At 54.0% G+C, this 12,971-nt stretch overlaps 2 protein-coding genes across 11 annotated transcripts; both read left to right on the top strand.

Annotated features, from left to right (window-relative positions):
* The first annotated feature begins 35 nt into the window (after window positions 1-35).
* ETV7 (ETS variant transcription factor 7) lies at window positions 36-4,406 on the top strand. 9 transcript variants are annotated; one of them, XM_031556987.2, is made up of 8 exons: window positions 36-492; window positions 1,551-1,662; window positions 1,782-1,946; window positions 2,141-2,248; window positions 2,370-2,618; window positions 3,040-3,182; window positions 3,366-3,466; window positions 3,857-4,406. In XM_031556987.2, the coding sequence occupies exons 1-8, from the start codon at window positions 322-324 to the stop codon at window positions 4,107-4,109; spliced, it is 1,302 nt and encodes a 433-aa protein (XP_031412847.2). In that variant the 5' UTR covers window positions 36-321; the 3' UTR covers window positions 4,110-4,406. The 9 variants fall into 9 exon arrangements, with proteins under 9 accessions (XP_031412847.2, XP_085066537.1, XP_085066540.1 ...); XM_085210411.1 differs by having other exon boundaries at window positions 1,551-1,671; XM_085210416.1 differs by having other exon boundaries at window positions 37-315.
* Window positions 4,407-7,026: 2,620 nt separating this feature from the next.
* On the top strand, window positions 7,027-11,358 carry BNIP5 (BCL2 interacting protein 5). 2 transcript variants are annotated; one of them, XM_010724242.4, is made up of 6 exons: window positions 7,027-7,257; window positions 8,051-8,772; window positions 9,318-9,437; window positions 9,813-9,874; window positions 10,107-10,370; window positions 10,845-11,358. In XM_010724242.4, the coding sequence occupies exons 1-6, from the start codon at window positions 7,250-7,252 to the stop codon at window positions 10,887-10,889; spliced, it is 1,221 nt and encodes a 406-aa protein (XP_010722544.2). In that variant the 5' UTR covers window positions 7,027-7,249; the 3' UTR covers window positions 10,890-11,358. The 2 variants fall into 2 exon arrangements, with proteins under 2 accessions (XP_010722544.2, XP_010722543.2); XM_010724241.4 differs by having other exon boundaries at window positions 7,031-7,257; window positions 10,842-11,358.
* Window positions 11,359-12,971: the final 1,613 nt, after the last annotated feature.

The raw sequence follows: 12,971 nt of genomic DNA, 5'->3' as shown, positions 1-12,971 counted from the left end.
AATAAGGCGTGGTTTAGCAAAAGGGGCGTATCCTAGCGTAAAAGGGGGCGGGGCTGAGGCGGTGGCGCGCGTCGGTGGTGCACGTGGGTCGGCGCGTGCCCGCTTTGCACCCCGCTTTGCGCCCCGCTTTGCTCCCCGCTTTGCGCAGCGCTGCCCCATCTCGGCTGTGTTCGGTGGAGACCGGAGCCGGTAGAGGATAGAAAAAAATTAAATCTTTGAGCTTGTAGCCGTGTTCCGGGAGGGGAATTCGGTACTGGCAGCGGGCGGGGTCAGAAAGTAAACGGGAACCCCCGGGAGCAGCGGGGATACGGCCCGGTATATATGTGTGTGTGTGGGGAAGGGGGGGTTAGGGTTAGGGTTAGGGTTACGGTACTCCCTGGGCACTCCCCCCGTCTCTCCCGGCTCTCCGATCGTTTCGATTTCGTGTCCCGGAAGGATCGCGCCGGAGCCGCGTTGGGGCAGCGCCGAGCGGCGGGGGGCGGCGGGATGCAGGTAAGAGCCGCCCACCCCCGGCTGGGGCACCCGGGAGCCCTTTCCCAGCGGACCCCTCTCGGAGTGGAGCAGTGGGGTCGGTCGTGCTCAGCACCGGGCTCCGCGCTGCCCCTTTTCACCGCTCTCCTCCCGGGTTGCGGCTCCGGACACTCCGAGGCGAACCGAGCAAATGCCATCTCAGAAACACGCCCGAAAATAGCGAAGGAGGAAACAAAACAACGCCAAATCGACTCTGATAAAATAGGAGCAAAGTTACCGGAGTTAAAGAGTGTGTCGTTATGCTATAGAAACCTTTAGGAGTGAGGAGCAAAATGCACTGCTAATTCCCTTTGCTCTTATATTCCTGTAGCTTATTGCATAGAATGAATCCAAAACACGATTTGCATTGCTGCAAAACCTCTCTAAATAGAGTTTATCCTTCTGGATTTACTCTGGTTTCTTCATATGCAGCTGCTCACTTTGCTAAAACCAAAGCCTGGACACAACAGCTAAACCATGATATCACCTCCAGCAGAAAACATGCTAACATTTGTCCTTCGGGTGAGGAAAACCCTTTGAGATGAAGTTTGAGAGTGATTCAGCTCTTGCTGATCTTTCTCATCAAGAGACCAAGCAGTAGCAATAGTTCCTCATTGTCATCTGTCAACAACGTTGGGATATGAAGCACGTCACCAACTCTGGTGACCTTCAGCCTTTGGCTGAATCTTTGGCTGAATGCTGCCTGCTGCAGCTCCCCTGCCCTGGGGCTCAGCTTATGTCCCCCCCGCTCCATCTTTAGGATGATCAGCTTTAGGGTCACCACCTTCAGTGCCACCACCTTTGCACTGAGACCACAGCCAGGTTTTGCTGTCTGCTCTCAGTGCAAGCTGTGATTTTCTCCACCCCTGGTGGAGGGCACCTCCTTTCTGGGGCAACCTGGGGCTGGTGAGGGTCTAGAGCAAGAACACAGCGCATCAGAGCACGGGGAAGTCAGCTCACCCTGGTGCAGGTGTGTCCAATGCTAGGACATGTCAGCCCGGAATTTCCATCCATCGATGCGTTTAATTTCTTTTCCCCAGGGTGAAGTGACGCTCGGCTCTTCCAGCCCAGTGGCTGCAGCTTTGCTCCCAGCCTGGGGCAGACACACTCACAGCGATGAGGGGCATGGCCTGGCACTGCCTGGCAGGCTGAGTGAGTGGGGTGGGTTTTGGTCCACATAGAGGGGAAGGGTGGTGATGGAGATCGCTGTACCTCTACATTGGGTTTGGGGGTGCAGACTGAGCTGTTTCAGGGGCTGTCACCACTTTCAGGGATCCAGCCCTCATTGTGGAGTAAGGACGATGTCATCCACTGGCTCAGGTGGGCAGAGGGGGAGTATTCCCTTCAGCAAACAGATGAAAGCAAGTTTGAAATGAATGGCAAAGCACTGTGCATCCTCACCAAGGACGACTTCAGGTTCCGCGCTCCTGGCTCAGGTTTGGTGAGGCAGAAGGGCATTACAAGGACCAGGTCTATCCCAGGCTGTGGTCTGCTGTGGGAGGGATGGGTGGGTGCTGGAGACCAGGAAAAACCTCTTGCAGACCCCACGTTCTTAGGGATGGTGAGGAAAGTCTTTCTCTGCAGCAATACAAGCAGCAAAACCACCTGAGCTGACTTTCCTTCCCCACAGGCGATGTGTTGTATGAATTACTCCAGTACATTAAGACTCAAAGAAGAGCTCTGATGTACAGCCCTTTGCTGAATTCACCCTTCCGAGAGGCCAAGGGCACAGGGGAAGGTATGGTGGGCATGATGCCTGTTTGGTGGGCATGCTGCCTGTCCATGCAGCATAGTGCCTGCCCTTAGCTGCAGCACGCAACTGAACCCATCCCACAGTCCCTAAACAAAGCTTATTTCAGGGCTCTGGAAGATGTCCTGGGATCCACCTCAGTGCAGCACAAGGTTTTCCCTTTCAGGGATGGATGGTGGTGCAGAGGCTGTCCCGGATGCTCCCCCACCCTGCCTGGAGCACACTGAGCTGCCCCCATCCCACAGCCTCCATCAGCCCCTGAACGTCTCCCACCCCAGCACTGAGGGCAGCTGCGGGGCAGAATCCATCCGCTCTTTTCCTACAGCCCCATTGGCACCAGTGGATGGGAAAATCGCAGGTGAATATTATTTTTTTCATCCTGGTTCCTTGGGGAAATGAGACTGTGCTTCATCCCGTCTGCCCTCCTGCCCCCTTCTATTTATTCCATCGGTGTGAGCTTCTCTGCCTTGGTTTCAGAGAATCATGGAAACACAGAATAGCCAGGGTTGGAAGGGACCTCAGAGATGATGAATCTCCAACTCCCCTGCCACATACAGGGCCACCAACCTCCCCATTTAATACTAATTTCCCCACTTGAAGAAGTGTAGCTCACACTGACACTTTGAAATGCAGAAATAAAACGTGAGCTCTGGGCTCTTCTTGCACTTACGCTTCCCATAACGTGTTTAATGTATACATACTAACTGCTAATGCCCTGACACTCACCGACCTTCACTGGAGCCACAGTGGGAGCTCTGTCGTGTTTCCTATGTGCTCAGACTGCAGGCTGCTGTGGGATTACATCTACCAGCTCCTGTCCGACAGCCGCTACGAGCCCTACATCAAGTGGGAGGACAAAGAGGCCAAGCTCTTCCGCATCGTAAGCCCCCATGGACTCGCCCATCTCTGGGGGAACCACAAGGTAAAGAGGGAGGTGTTAGCCCCAGAAACCATGGGACCTGTGGGCCCAGAGGCAAATGTGTGCTGCAGAGCTGTGCCCAGGCTTGCAGTGCCCAGGCAGCCACCCTGATGGTCCTGCTGCAGATCCAGGCCAGGGATGGGCGCTTGCTTTGGCTCAGAGCCCCAGATTCATTTCTCCTTCCAGAACCGCATGAACATGACCTACGAGAAGATGTCCCGAGCGCTCAGACATTACTACAAGCTTAACATCATCAAAAGGGAACCGGGGCAGAAGCTGCTGTTCAGGTGAGCTGAAGATCAGAGAAGCAGTGTGGATGGGGCATGGGAAGGTGCTGGGCTCCAGGTGTTGGCATCTGGATCTCGGATGGGGCAGAGCTGAGCTGAAGTTGCAGCGTTTTGGCTGTGTGTTCGGGGTAATGCGTGGGGATGTGGATCTGAAGCCCACCTATGGACAGAACAGATGGAAATAAGTTGTGAGCCCACTGTTTCCAGTGTGGCTGTTTCCCTGGGACTACCCTGGGCTTAAAATACCGGTGCTGGGCTGACGTGTGCCATGCTTTAACACCGAGAGCTCTGTGCATCCTGAGGGCAAAGCAAGAGCTCCAGAGCTCAGCTCATGGCTGGGGCTCCAGCATTCAAAGCCTGGCGCTTAGAACAACTAAAAACAACTTGCAGATTTCTGAAGACACCCGAGGAGATCATCCAGGAGAAATCCAGCAGGCTGGAGCAGCTGGAGAACGAGGAGCACGAGGAGCTCAGGGAAGAGCTGCTGGAGGTTTCAGTGCAGGACACCACGGAAGGCTGTGTGTGCAGTGCTGTGCAGGGGGACTTGTGCTCTGCTGGGAAGTGCCAGCACCTCCTGCTCCCTGCACAGAAGGCAGCAGAGGGGGTCCTGGATTCCAAAAGTTGCCTTGAGCCAAAGCTGTGATGCCTTGAAGTTGTTGGTAAAGGCTGCTTGGTTGTTACAGTGAGATGTGCACACATACAGGGTCACGAGTGCGCTGATGTTGCCTTGACCTGATGTAGGACTCACCCTGCAGATGTGCTGTGCACTGTGATCTGTCTCCTGTGGAGCTGTGATTAAGGGTGGGAATGTGCTGAAGAGATGGTCTGAATCCTGGCCGGAGCTTCAGGCTGTGTTGATGTGTCCTACTGGGTCTTGTTTTAACTCCTTTTAATCACGCCTTGTGTAACCATATGGCTAAATGATGTGACATGAAACAGGTCAGCAGTGAATGTGATCTCTGTTGGGGTAAAGGGGCGCTGCCTCACAGCCTTGGTGAGGTGCTGGCAGGGAGGGATGCCAACATTTCTGCTAGGAGCAAAAGCTGGAGGTCACCCAGCACCAACCAAGCTGCTCAGGGGTGCTCCCATCCTGGTCGTGTGCCACTCCTGGGATAGATACACACTCATGGGTGCCTTTATCCTGATTGCTCTCCCATTCACTTTCTTGCCATGGAAGCAGCCCTGGTGACTCCTGAGCAACCCGTGGCTCCCCAGGCTGGCACTGCTGGCTTCGTTGGAGCTGGTGGTGACCCCAGCACACACAGGCAGTGCGTGTGGCTGCCTTCCACCTGTTCCTCCAACGATGACTAAGGATTCTGTTGGACTCGGACGGGGATTTCCTCTTGAGCTTGGGAAGCTGCCAGATGCACTCAGCCCTCCTTGAGCTGCGCTGTGCACTGGAGCGATCTCAGAAAGCAAAAAAGCAAAGGGCACTTTTGCAAGGATGGGCTGTGCGATGATAAATCCTTCCCAGCTTCCAGGATGAGCTCGTGTCTGTCTGTCCCAGGGCAATGCGGCCATTGCTCTTCCCACAGTGTGTGCAGGTGAGACAGCCATAAACACGCTGCTTTCCTGGAACACAACCCATCCCTTTCAGTAAACAGCCCAGCAAATGCCACCTGCACTGGGAAACTCAATGTGTGCGCGTGGGAAGAGGGAGTGAACGGTGCTGGGGATTTCTGCTGTGGCTGTGCTCCACATGGTAGCATGTGGGTAGGGGTCCCATGCTTCCCCCATGTGCCCATGCCCACCAGCACCCTGGAGCAGAGGTTTCATTAAGCCATGTGGGTGCCATGAGTGTCTGTGCTCTCTTTTCAGCCCATGTTGGGCTCCCTCCATCCTCTGTGTCTTGGTTCAGGTCTGAACTACAGATACTTTTGTGCCCAGGGCTTAGAAGGACCTTTGTGGTTGGTGTCCTTTTAAAATACAGCATCTGCTTGGGTCAGTCAAATAGAAACACAGAATCATTAAGGTTGGAAAAGACAACTAAGATCATTTAGTGCAAGCATTGACACATCCCCACTGTGCACATCGACCGCATCCCTCAGTGCCCCATCTCCATGTTCTGGAACACCTCCAGGGTCACTGACTCCCCCACTGTGGCAAACCACAGACTGGAGTCATATAATAGAACCATAGAATAGACCCAAGAATAGACCCAAGGATCATCGTATCCAACGCTTGGCTTCACACCAGGCCACCCAAAATCAAACCCTGTGCACCAGAGGAGGTTCACAATGGACACAATCCCTTATTCTAGGGATGGAGCAGGCCTCCATAGAGGTGGCTGAAGCCCTGTGCTTGTTGTTGTTCAAGAGGCATTGGACAATACCCTTGATCATGTGCTTTATGTTTGGTTATCCCTAAATAAACTGCCTTGGGCAGCCCATCTTCGGGCTACCTCCAGAAATGCAGCTACAAAGAGAGAAAGCCTGGAAGAGGCCCTAAATCAATGCTGATCAATGCTGATCCCCATGCAGCCATGAGAGCTCCTCCACCAGTAGGGACCGGTTATAAACTCATCCTGGTCCAAACAGGAGGTGGCCAAACTGTGCTCCATTCCCAGAGCGATGCGGCTGTTTGTTAGCTGGATTTTGCAGGGAAAAAGCAGACTAAGTCGACTGTGAAAGTTCTTATCACTCACTGTGGTCATGTGCTGCTTGGTGCCGTAGAGCTCCTGCTGGATGAGTTGTTTATCAGCAGCAGGTGGGGATCCTGAAAAACAGAACTGGGTATTTCCTAATCAAGACTGACACACCAGCGTTCAGAAGAGGTGGAGGGAAATGGGCTGTTTCTCTTCAAGCAGAAGGAAATTACAGCCCAGAGAAACTGTAGAAAGAGATTGAAAGGAAATAATTGTGGACACATTGAATTGTGAGCCGGACAAGAAAAGATTATTTCTATCTAGGATGGTTCTGGGCAGCACGTCATCCAGGCTGAAAGCTGGAGAAAACAAAGCATTGCTCACATGGAAACCCCACAGGGCTTTCCAAAATCACTGTGCCAGTCATTGCACAGATCACCACCCAGCAAATGCATCCATGTCCAGCGCCGTGCGAGGTGCAGTGCGAAATATTGCCATCAGATGGCAAAGTCGCAATGGGGATGGAGGCAGCAGCCTGCAGGAGGAGGCAATGGACACAGGTGGATGTGGTGTGAGCGAGGCAGGGGGGTTGGAACCAGGTGATCTCTCCGGTCCCTTCCAACCCAAACCATTCTATGGTTCTGTGATTCTGTGAAGGTCCCATTTCATGTTTGAGGGTGGGCAAGCAGGCTGCCTGAAGGGCCCCGGAGGGGGTTTCAAGGATGTTGCATCCCGGCCATGCCATTATGTGCCCCCCATGTCCTGAGTGTAGCTGGGGTGGCAGTGGGGAGATCCTGTCGCTGCTCTGAGGCCCCATTTCCCTGAAATACTTTGGTTTCTTCCTACAGAAGCAGCATGGCAAAGCCTCCACGGGTCATCGGCCCGTAAGAGATAAAAATAAATAAACAAAACCCACCGAACGGCGGGCTCAGATAGCCGGTTCCAAGGTGCACCAGGTGACACAGATGCTTTGCGCTGTTTTGCTGCCGGTTATCACAAGGAAATGGTTCTCCTTTCTACTGAAACTCACGCACAGCGGTTCCCATGCGGAAGTGCCGTCCTGAGAGCTAAAAATAGGGCTGAGTCAGCGGCCCCAAAGGGTATAAAGCAGGCAGGTGTAAAGCCGGAGGGGCCGGGGCTCCCCTTGCTCAGTGCTGAGGAGTTGGCCTCGACACACGTCCGGAAGAGCAGCAATTCCAATGGAGAGGTAAATAGCAGAGGAGCAAATCAAGAACGATGCGCCCAGTGGGAGTCAATCGGAGGATGGGGTTGCTTTGCTGTGATTACAGTTATGAATGTTGCTCACACGGGTGGTCGGGTGGATTTGGGGTTGGCTTGCATGGGTGAAAGTTGTCTTTTTGATCCAGAAAACGGCCAAGCTGTGTTGGGTAGATGTGTGTTCTGTGTGCCCATCCCTGCAAGCAGCTCCGGGCTTTGCATGGTTGAGCCCATAGGTTTTGCTGTTGGCTTCCTGCGCTCTGCTCAGCAGTGGAAGCAGACTGGTTTGTGTCTGTCTCTCTGGAAGGTGCACAGCTGTGGCTGGTTTGTTGTTTTTTTTTTTGTTTCTTTTTTTGCAGTGGTTGGCTTTTTTTAGCAGCTTCAAGGGGAGATGCTTGAAGATCTGGGGTTAGGGGCTGTGTAATTGTTCCTTTTGCACGGCGCTGTGTTGTGATGGGAAGACACAGCAAGGCGATATCCCTATTACACCTGTGCTAACCCGGCAACCCCTTTGGCACTGGATGAGTTCATCCCCTCTGCACAGTTTCACTTCTTCCATTAGCACTGTCTTTACCCCATCATAAAACCCTAAGCGTGCAGCCTACATCCATAAACACTATAATAGAGGTTGATCATTTACCAAAGGCAGATACGCCCTTGGAACACCTCAAACACCCTCAGCTTGCAGTCAAAACAGTAGCAGTTTCCATCATAGCCAACCCACCCACGCTCTGTCCTCAGGAAAGCAAACACTGGGCTGAAAATGTTGTTTTCCTCTGCAGCAAAATGCGGGTCGTGCCCACAGAACAGCAGCGATGGGACGAGGCATGGCAGCCATCGGGATCCATCCTTTCTCTGGACAGGAGAGGGGCCAAGAAAGTGCTGGAGATCTACGTCAGGCGTTCATTGAGCTGCTGTGAGAACACACAGGCGGCCAAGGAAAGGCTTCAGGAGAGAGCCAAAGCACGAGGGAGGAAAGCAGCCGTGCTGCAAAGGTCGGAGAGTGACTTTGGCAAGTATTCGCATGCCAAGAACAGCTTGGAGAAGGAGCAGGAGGAGGCAGCCAAGGAGCTGGGGCTGGAGGAGGCTGTGGTTGAGGAGAGCAAAGCATCGGCTCCTGGGGAGGAACCTAAAGAGGAGCTGGAGCCTAAGAGGAAAAGCACAAAGAGCTCTTCCCAGGGCAAGGTCCAGCGCACCTGGTTCAAGAGCTTCTTAAATCTGCTCTTCAAAAGGAGTCCTGAGGAGCAGAAGGAAAACGCTGGGCAAAAAGTGAAGGAAAAAGATGTCAGAACTCCTTACAGCAGCAAAACAGAAGGGCCCAGGAGACCCAGAGCTGACACCAGCACATCCCCTACCCTGGGCAAAGCTTCCAGGAAGAGACCCAGCCTCAAGAAGGTCTTCTCCTTCAAAAAGAACGTGGAGGAGGAATGTGGTGAGGCGGGGGCCAGGGCCAAGCGTCCCAGCTGCCTGCCCCTGCGACACGTCCTTGCATCCAGCCCTACAGGTGAGAGCCCTCCATCAACAGGACCTGGGGTGTGGGAGTGCTGGGTCCTGACCCTACCCAAGAATCGCCCTCTTGTTGCTTTGGGAGCTCCAATCTTGACTCGCTGCCCCAGGAAAGGGTCAATTTTGCTTGAGCTGATTGGATCCCCTGGGTGAGGAGCACAGCTGCGCATCGTTATGGTGACTTGTGATGCAGCAAGTTACTGCAAGCTGCTCCAGGGCAATTGTCCGTGCACAGAATTTTATGCGCACAGGTTTTCCCCCTGCAGCAAAAACAGTTCACCCTAGTTTAGTTTCAACCTGCATTTGAGACCAGAGATTGAATCTGGAACCACCCAAGGGCCATTCCCTGCTGCTTTTGCTTTGCTGCAGGGAAGGGTGGGAGCCACTGCGGCAGCAGCGCCTGTGTTACATCCTCATCCCTTCCTAAATGCCAACAGGAGAGGCAGTCCCACAACCTGGGGTGGGTGCAGGCACCGTGCCAACGGGGTCTGCGCTGGTCTTTCCATCAGTCCTTGGTTCTGACCAGAGCTCTTCTCCCTGCAGAGGCCGAGCAGCCGGAGGGTTACTATGCTCGGGTCTCGGAGGAGGTCGGGCTGATCGTGCAGGGCAGTGGGGAGCGCAGGGCTGAGCGGCTGCCAGGGCCGACCTGCTCCGATGGGGTCGGTGAGTGCTGCACTTTGGTATTGAAAACACTGTGGTGTGGGATTTGTCCCCGTGCAGAGCCTGTGTGGGATTCATCTCTGCGTCCCAAGGATGCAACACAAAGAGCCATAGGGAACCACTGGGGGGATTTATGGCATCAGGGCTTGGTTTGGGGAGGGGCAAACGCAAAGGCAGAGGGCAGTTCTTCCAGGCAAAGCACTTGGCTACAGGCTGAAATGGCTTTTATGGGAATGGAGGGTGATGTGTGCTGCTTGGGGGATCCTTAGGGGGGCAAAGCAGCTGTGCTGCCCTGAGAGCACTTGAGGATGGGGCTTGGGGATGGGGCTGGAGGTGACGTGGGGCTGGAGGTGACGTGGGGCTGTGCTCTCTCCGCAGATGAAGCCATCAGAGAAATTGTGGCCCTGCTGCAGGAAGCTGGAGATGAGCTGGACAGGCAGGTGAGAGCCTATGGGGCCAGGGAAACCTTCTCTCTGACACAGTGCAACACCTCCAGCTGGAGACGCTCAGTGAAATCAAGGAAATGGTGCCCTCAAATTCCCCGCCGGGGTGTGATCCTGTCTGCCTGCCTTCTCCCATCTGCAATCCTCCCGAGATGCGAAGGCGTCAACCCGAGGCTGACGCACCGCATTGTTTGCCCTCAATGAACCCATTCGTTTTCTTCCCCAACAGGTGAGGGAAGACGCGAGGCTGCGGACGTTCTTCAGAGACATGTCCTACAGCTCCTTCAAGAACCTGGCTGATGCTTACGTCCACCGGGAGATGACGGCCAGCCGACCCAACGTCAACCCCCAGGAGATCCAGTTTGCCTTCACGGTGCACCTCACAGCCAAAGTGGCCGGCATCTGCAACCAGGCTGTGAACAGGATCATGGGATTCGGCACCCGCTACTTAGAAGACTCGTTTGCGCCCCTGTCCTACAGCAAAGTCCTCCAGGTAAGGAGGGCTTGGGCAGAGGATGGGGTCAGGGTGTGATGACAGCCAGGGTGGTCGGTCCGGATCATGTTGGGAGTGATGGGGCGTGGGGACACAATGGTGGAGAGTGGGAGACCTGTGGGACAGGTGCTCTCCAATGGGGATGTGGCTGTAAGAGAGGAGCCAAAGGCTGGAGAACTGCCCTGGGAGGGTGGCCTGGAGGATGTAAGTCTTCTCACTCTGAAGAGCAGAAAGCTCAGGTGGGGGTCATGGCAGCATCAGCTCAGGAGGGGTTATCACAGCATGCCAGTATTTGAAATGTGGCTACAAAGAGGACGAAGGCTCTTGGCAAGGAGAAAAGAAGGGCCAGTGGGTACGAGCTGCACAGTGAGAAGTTTCATCTTGAGATATAGGAATTGACCAGTAGGGGAGACCCACAGCACCGTCTGGTTTGGGAAGGGCCTCACGGCTGTTTCCTCCCTCCCCTCCCAGCAGGACAGAACGAAGTTCAGCACAGACAACTGCGAGAGCCCGGACTGATGGTGCTGCAGCTGTGACCCCAGTGATGGACATCAGTGACTGGGACGCAGCTTCCGAAGGTGGCCTGGATGTCCTGCAGACTCATGGATTTAAAATCCACAGAGGAAATCCACAGCAGTCACCATGGTGGCACAATGGATGAAACCCCACCTGGCAGGGGGCAAAGGGTCTGAAAAGCCCACATTTCTGAGACTGCCCTGAATTTCCATTTTGGCTCTCATCAGATGCATGTGTGGAGCCTCACGGTTCATTTGTGTGTGTGTGCATGTATTTATTTATCAAGTTTTCTTACATATCTGTGAATGTAGGCTATAATTTCTCCAGCTTCTGTGTCAGGCAAGGGTCCAGTTCAAAAAAAATAAATAAATAAAACTCAAATAAATGGGTCCCTGTGTGGCATCCAGGCTTGTCTGAAGGCAGAGGAAATGTGTATGCATGTTATACATGGAATAAAGTTTGCTTTGCTACAGCTGTTGTGAGCTTCTCCTTTCAAGCCAACTCAAAGTGACACAAAGCAGGTTTTACAGCAGATACACGGCGAGCTCCTGGCCTTCCTGTCTATTTATGGCCATTCCCTTCCCAGAAAAAGGAGATTTATTTGTGAAAGCAGCTTGATCTGAAAGCAGAAGCTGGGGGAAGCTTGCTCTGAGTGTCCCCGAAGCTGCAATCACTGCAGCTCCCTCCAGGACTCAGGGATTTGTAGCTGCCAGGTCTCACCTCTGAGGTCTAAGAAGATGTGAAATGTCAAAGGGATTAAACCCTAATCGGGGGGAATCTTCGCAGCTAATCTTTATCCAGACCCCTAAGCAGGGCCCTGGATTAAAGCATTGTGCTTGGCTTGGGGCCAGAGGGACCACAGCTCCTTGCTGAGCTCAAACCCAGCCTGGGGCAAAGGGGACAACATTTGGGGTCATCAGCATGCTGAGGGGCAGGGGGCAAAAGGGGTGGCTGTGGTTGGGGTCAGTGCTGTGCCAAGACATGGTCCTGCGTGGGCATCTCCTCAATCCCATCTCTGCCCCTATAAAATCCCAACTAGAACAAGCCAGGAAAGAGCCATTGCCAGAGGGAACATCCCTATGTGCACACCTCAATTCCCCCGTTCACAGAGCCATGAAGGAAACACTTCCAATGCAGGTAAATCCCACTCCTGCCCGGAGGTGCCAGCGCTGGGTTTCCCTCTGGGCAGATCCCAGCCCGTGGTGATATTTACTGCTGGAGAAACCAAAACTGCTCTGTCCTGCTTGCAGAGCAGCTCCTGCCTGGCATGCAGCACCCGGGGCGGTGCTGGCTGGGAGAGGAGCTGGGTGGTATTGGGGCAATGGGAACCATGTACCCCACGTGCGTTGCATCCTCAGGCATGATCAGGGTCTGCATGGAGCAGATTTGGGGTTTGTCTCCTCTCCGTCTTCCCAGAGGACATCGCTTTGGAACATGGGATGCACCCACCAGGCAAAGCACCAGTGAGGAAAATGACTTTGATTTCCCATTCTCTTTTCCTGTGCTTTTCCTGATGGCAGCTGAACAAAACCTCCTCCTCCTGCATTTGGTGCCATGGGGAACAAGGAGCAAAGCCTGTGCACAACCATCCTCAGGTCCTAAATAACCCAACCCCAATGGGGACGAGGATTGGAGCATCTCCTACAGCCCAGATCCCTTCACCCAACCAAGCTCAGCATCTTGGCTAAACCCCTTAGTTAGAAACCCAAGACCTGCCTTGCCCGTGGTCACAGAAGATATTAAAGGAGGCATTAAAGCAGGACAAGCTATTAGCCCCGGGGATTTTGAGAGGTTTCCAACTCTATCACCTTCATCCTGCCCTGAAGTCCCCACTGTGCTTTCCAACAGGCAATCTCCTCTCCCGAAAATCCCTGGGATCGCAGCCATGGGCCATCTGGGTGCTGATCTGTGAGCACTGCCACGAGGGGCTTCTCCCATCTGCACGCCTGGGACACCGCTGCCCGACTCATCAGTCCCAGCTAATCCCGCTCTGCTGGGTGCCAGGAGGGGGAGGGCAGCTTAGAAAATCAGCCCAGCACTTAAGGAGGCAATTAATGCCCAATTCGCTGTCACTAAGAGGATGAT

The sequence above is a fragment of the Meleagris gallopavo genome, chromosome 28 (assembly GCF_905368555.1).
Source record: "Meleagris gallopavo chromosome 28, MGAL_WU_HG_1.1, whole genome shotgun sequence".
Taxonomy (NCBI): Eukaryota; Metazoa; Chordata; class Aves; order Galliformes; family Phasianidae; genus Meleagris; species Meleagris gallopavo.
Note: the sequence above shows the minus strand (reverse complement) of the source record. Positions and strands in the feature narration are given on the sequence as shown.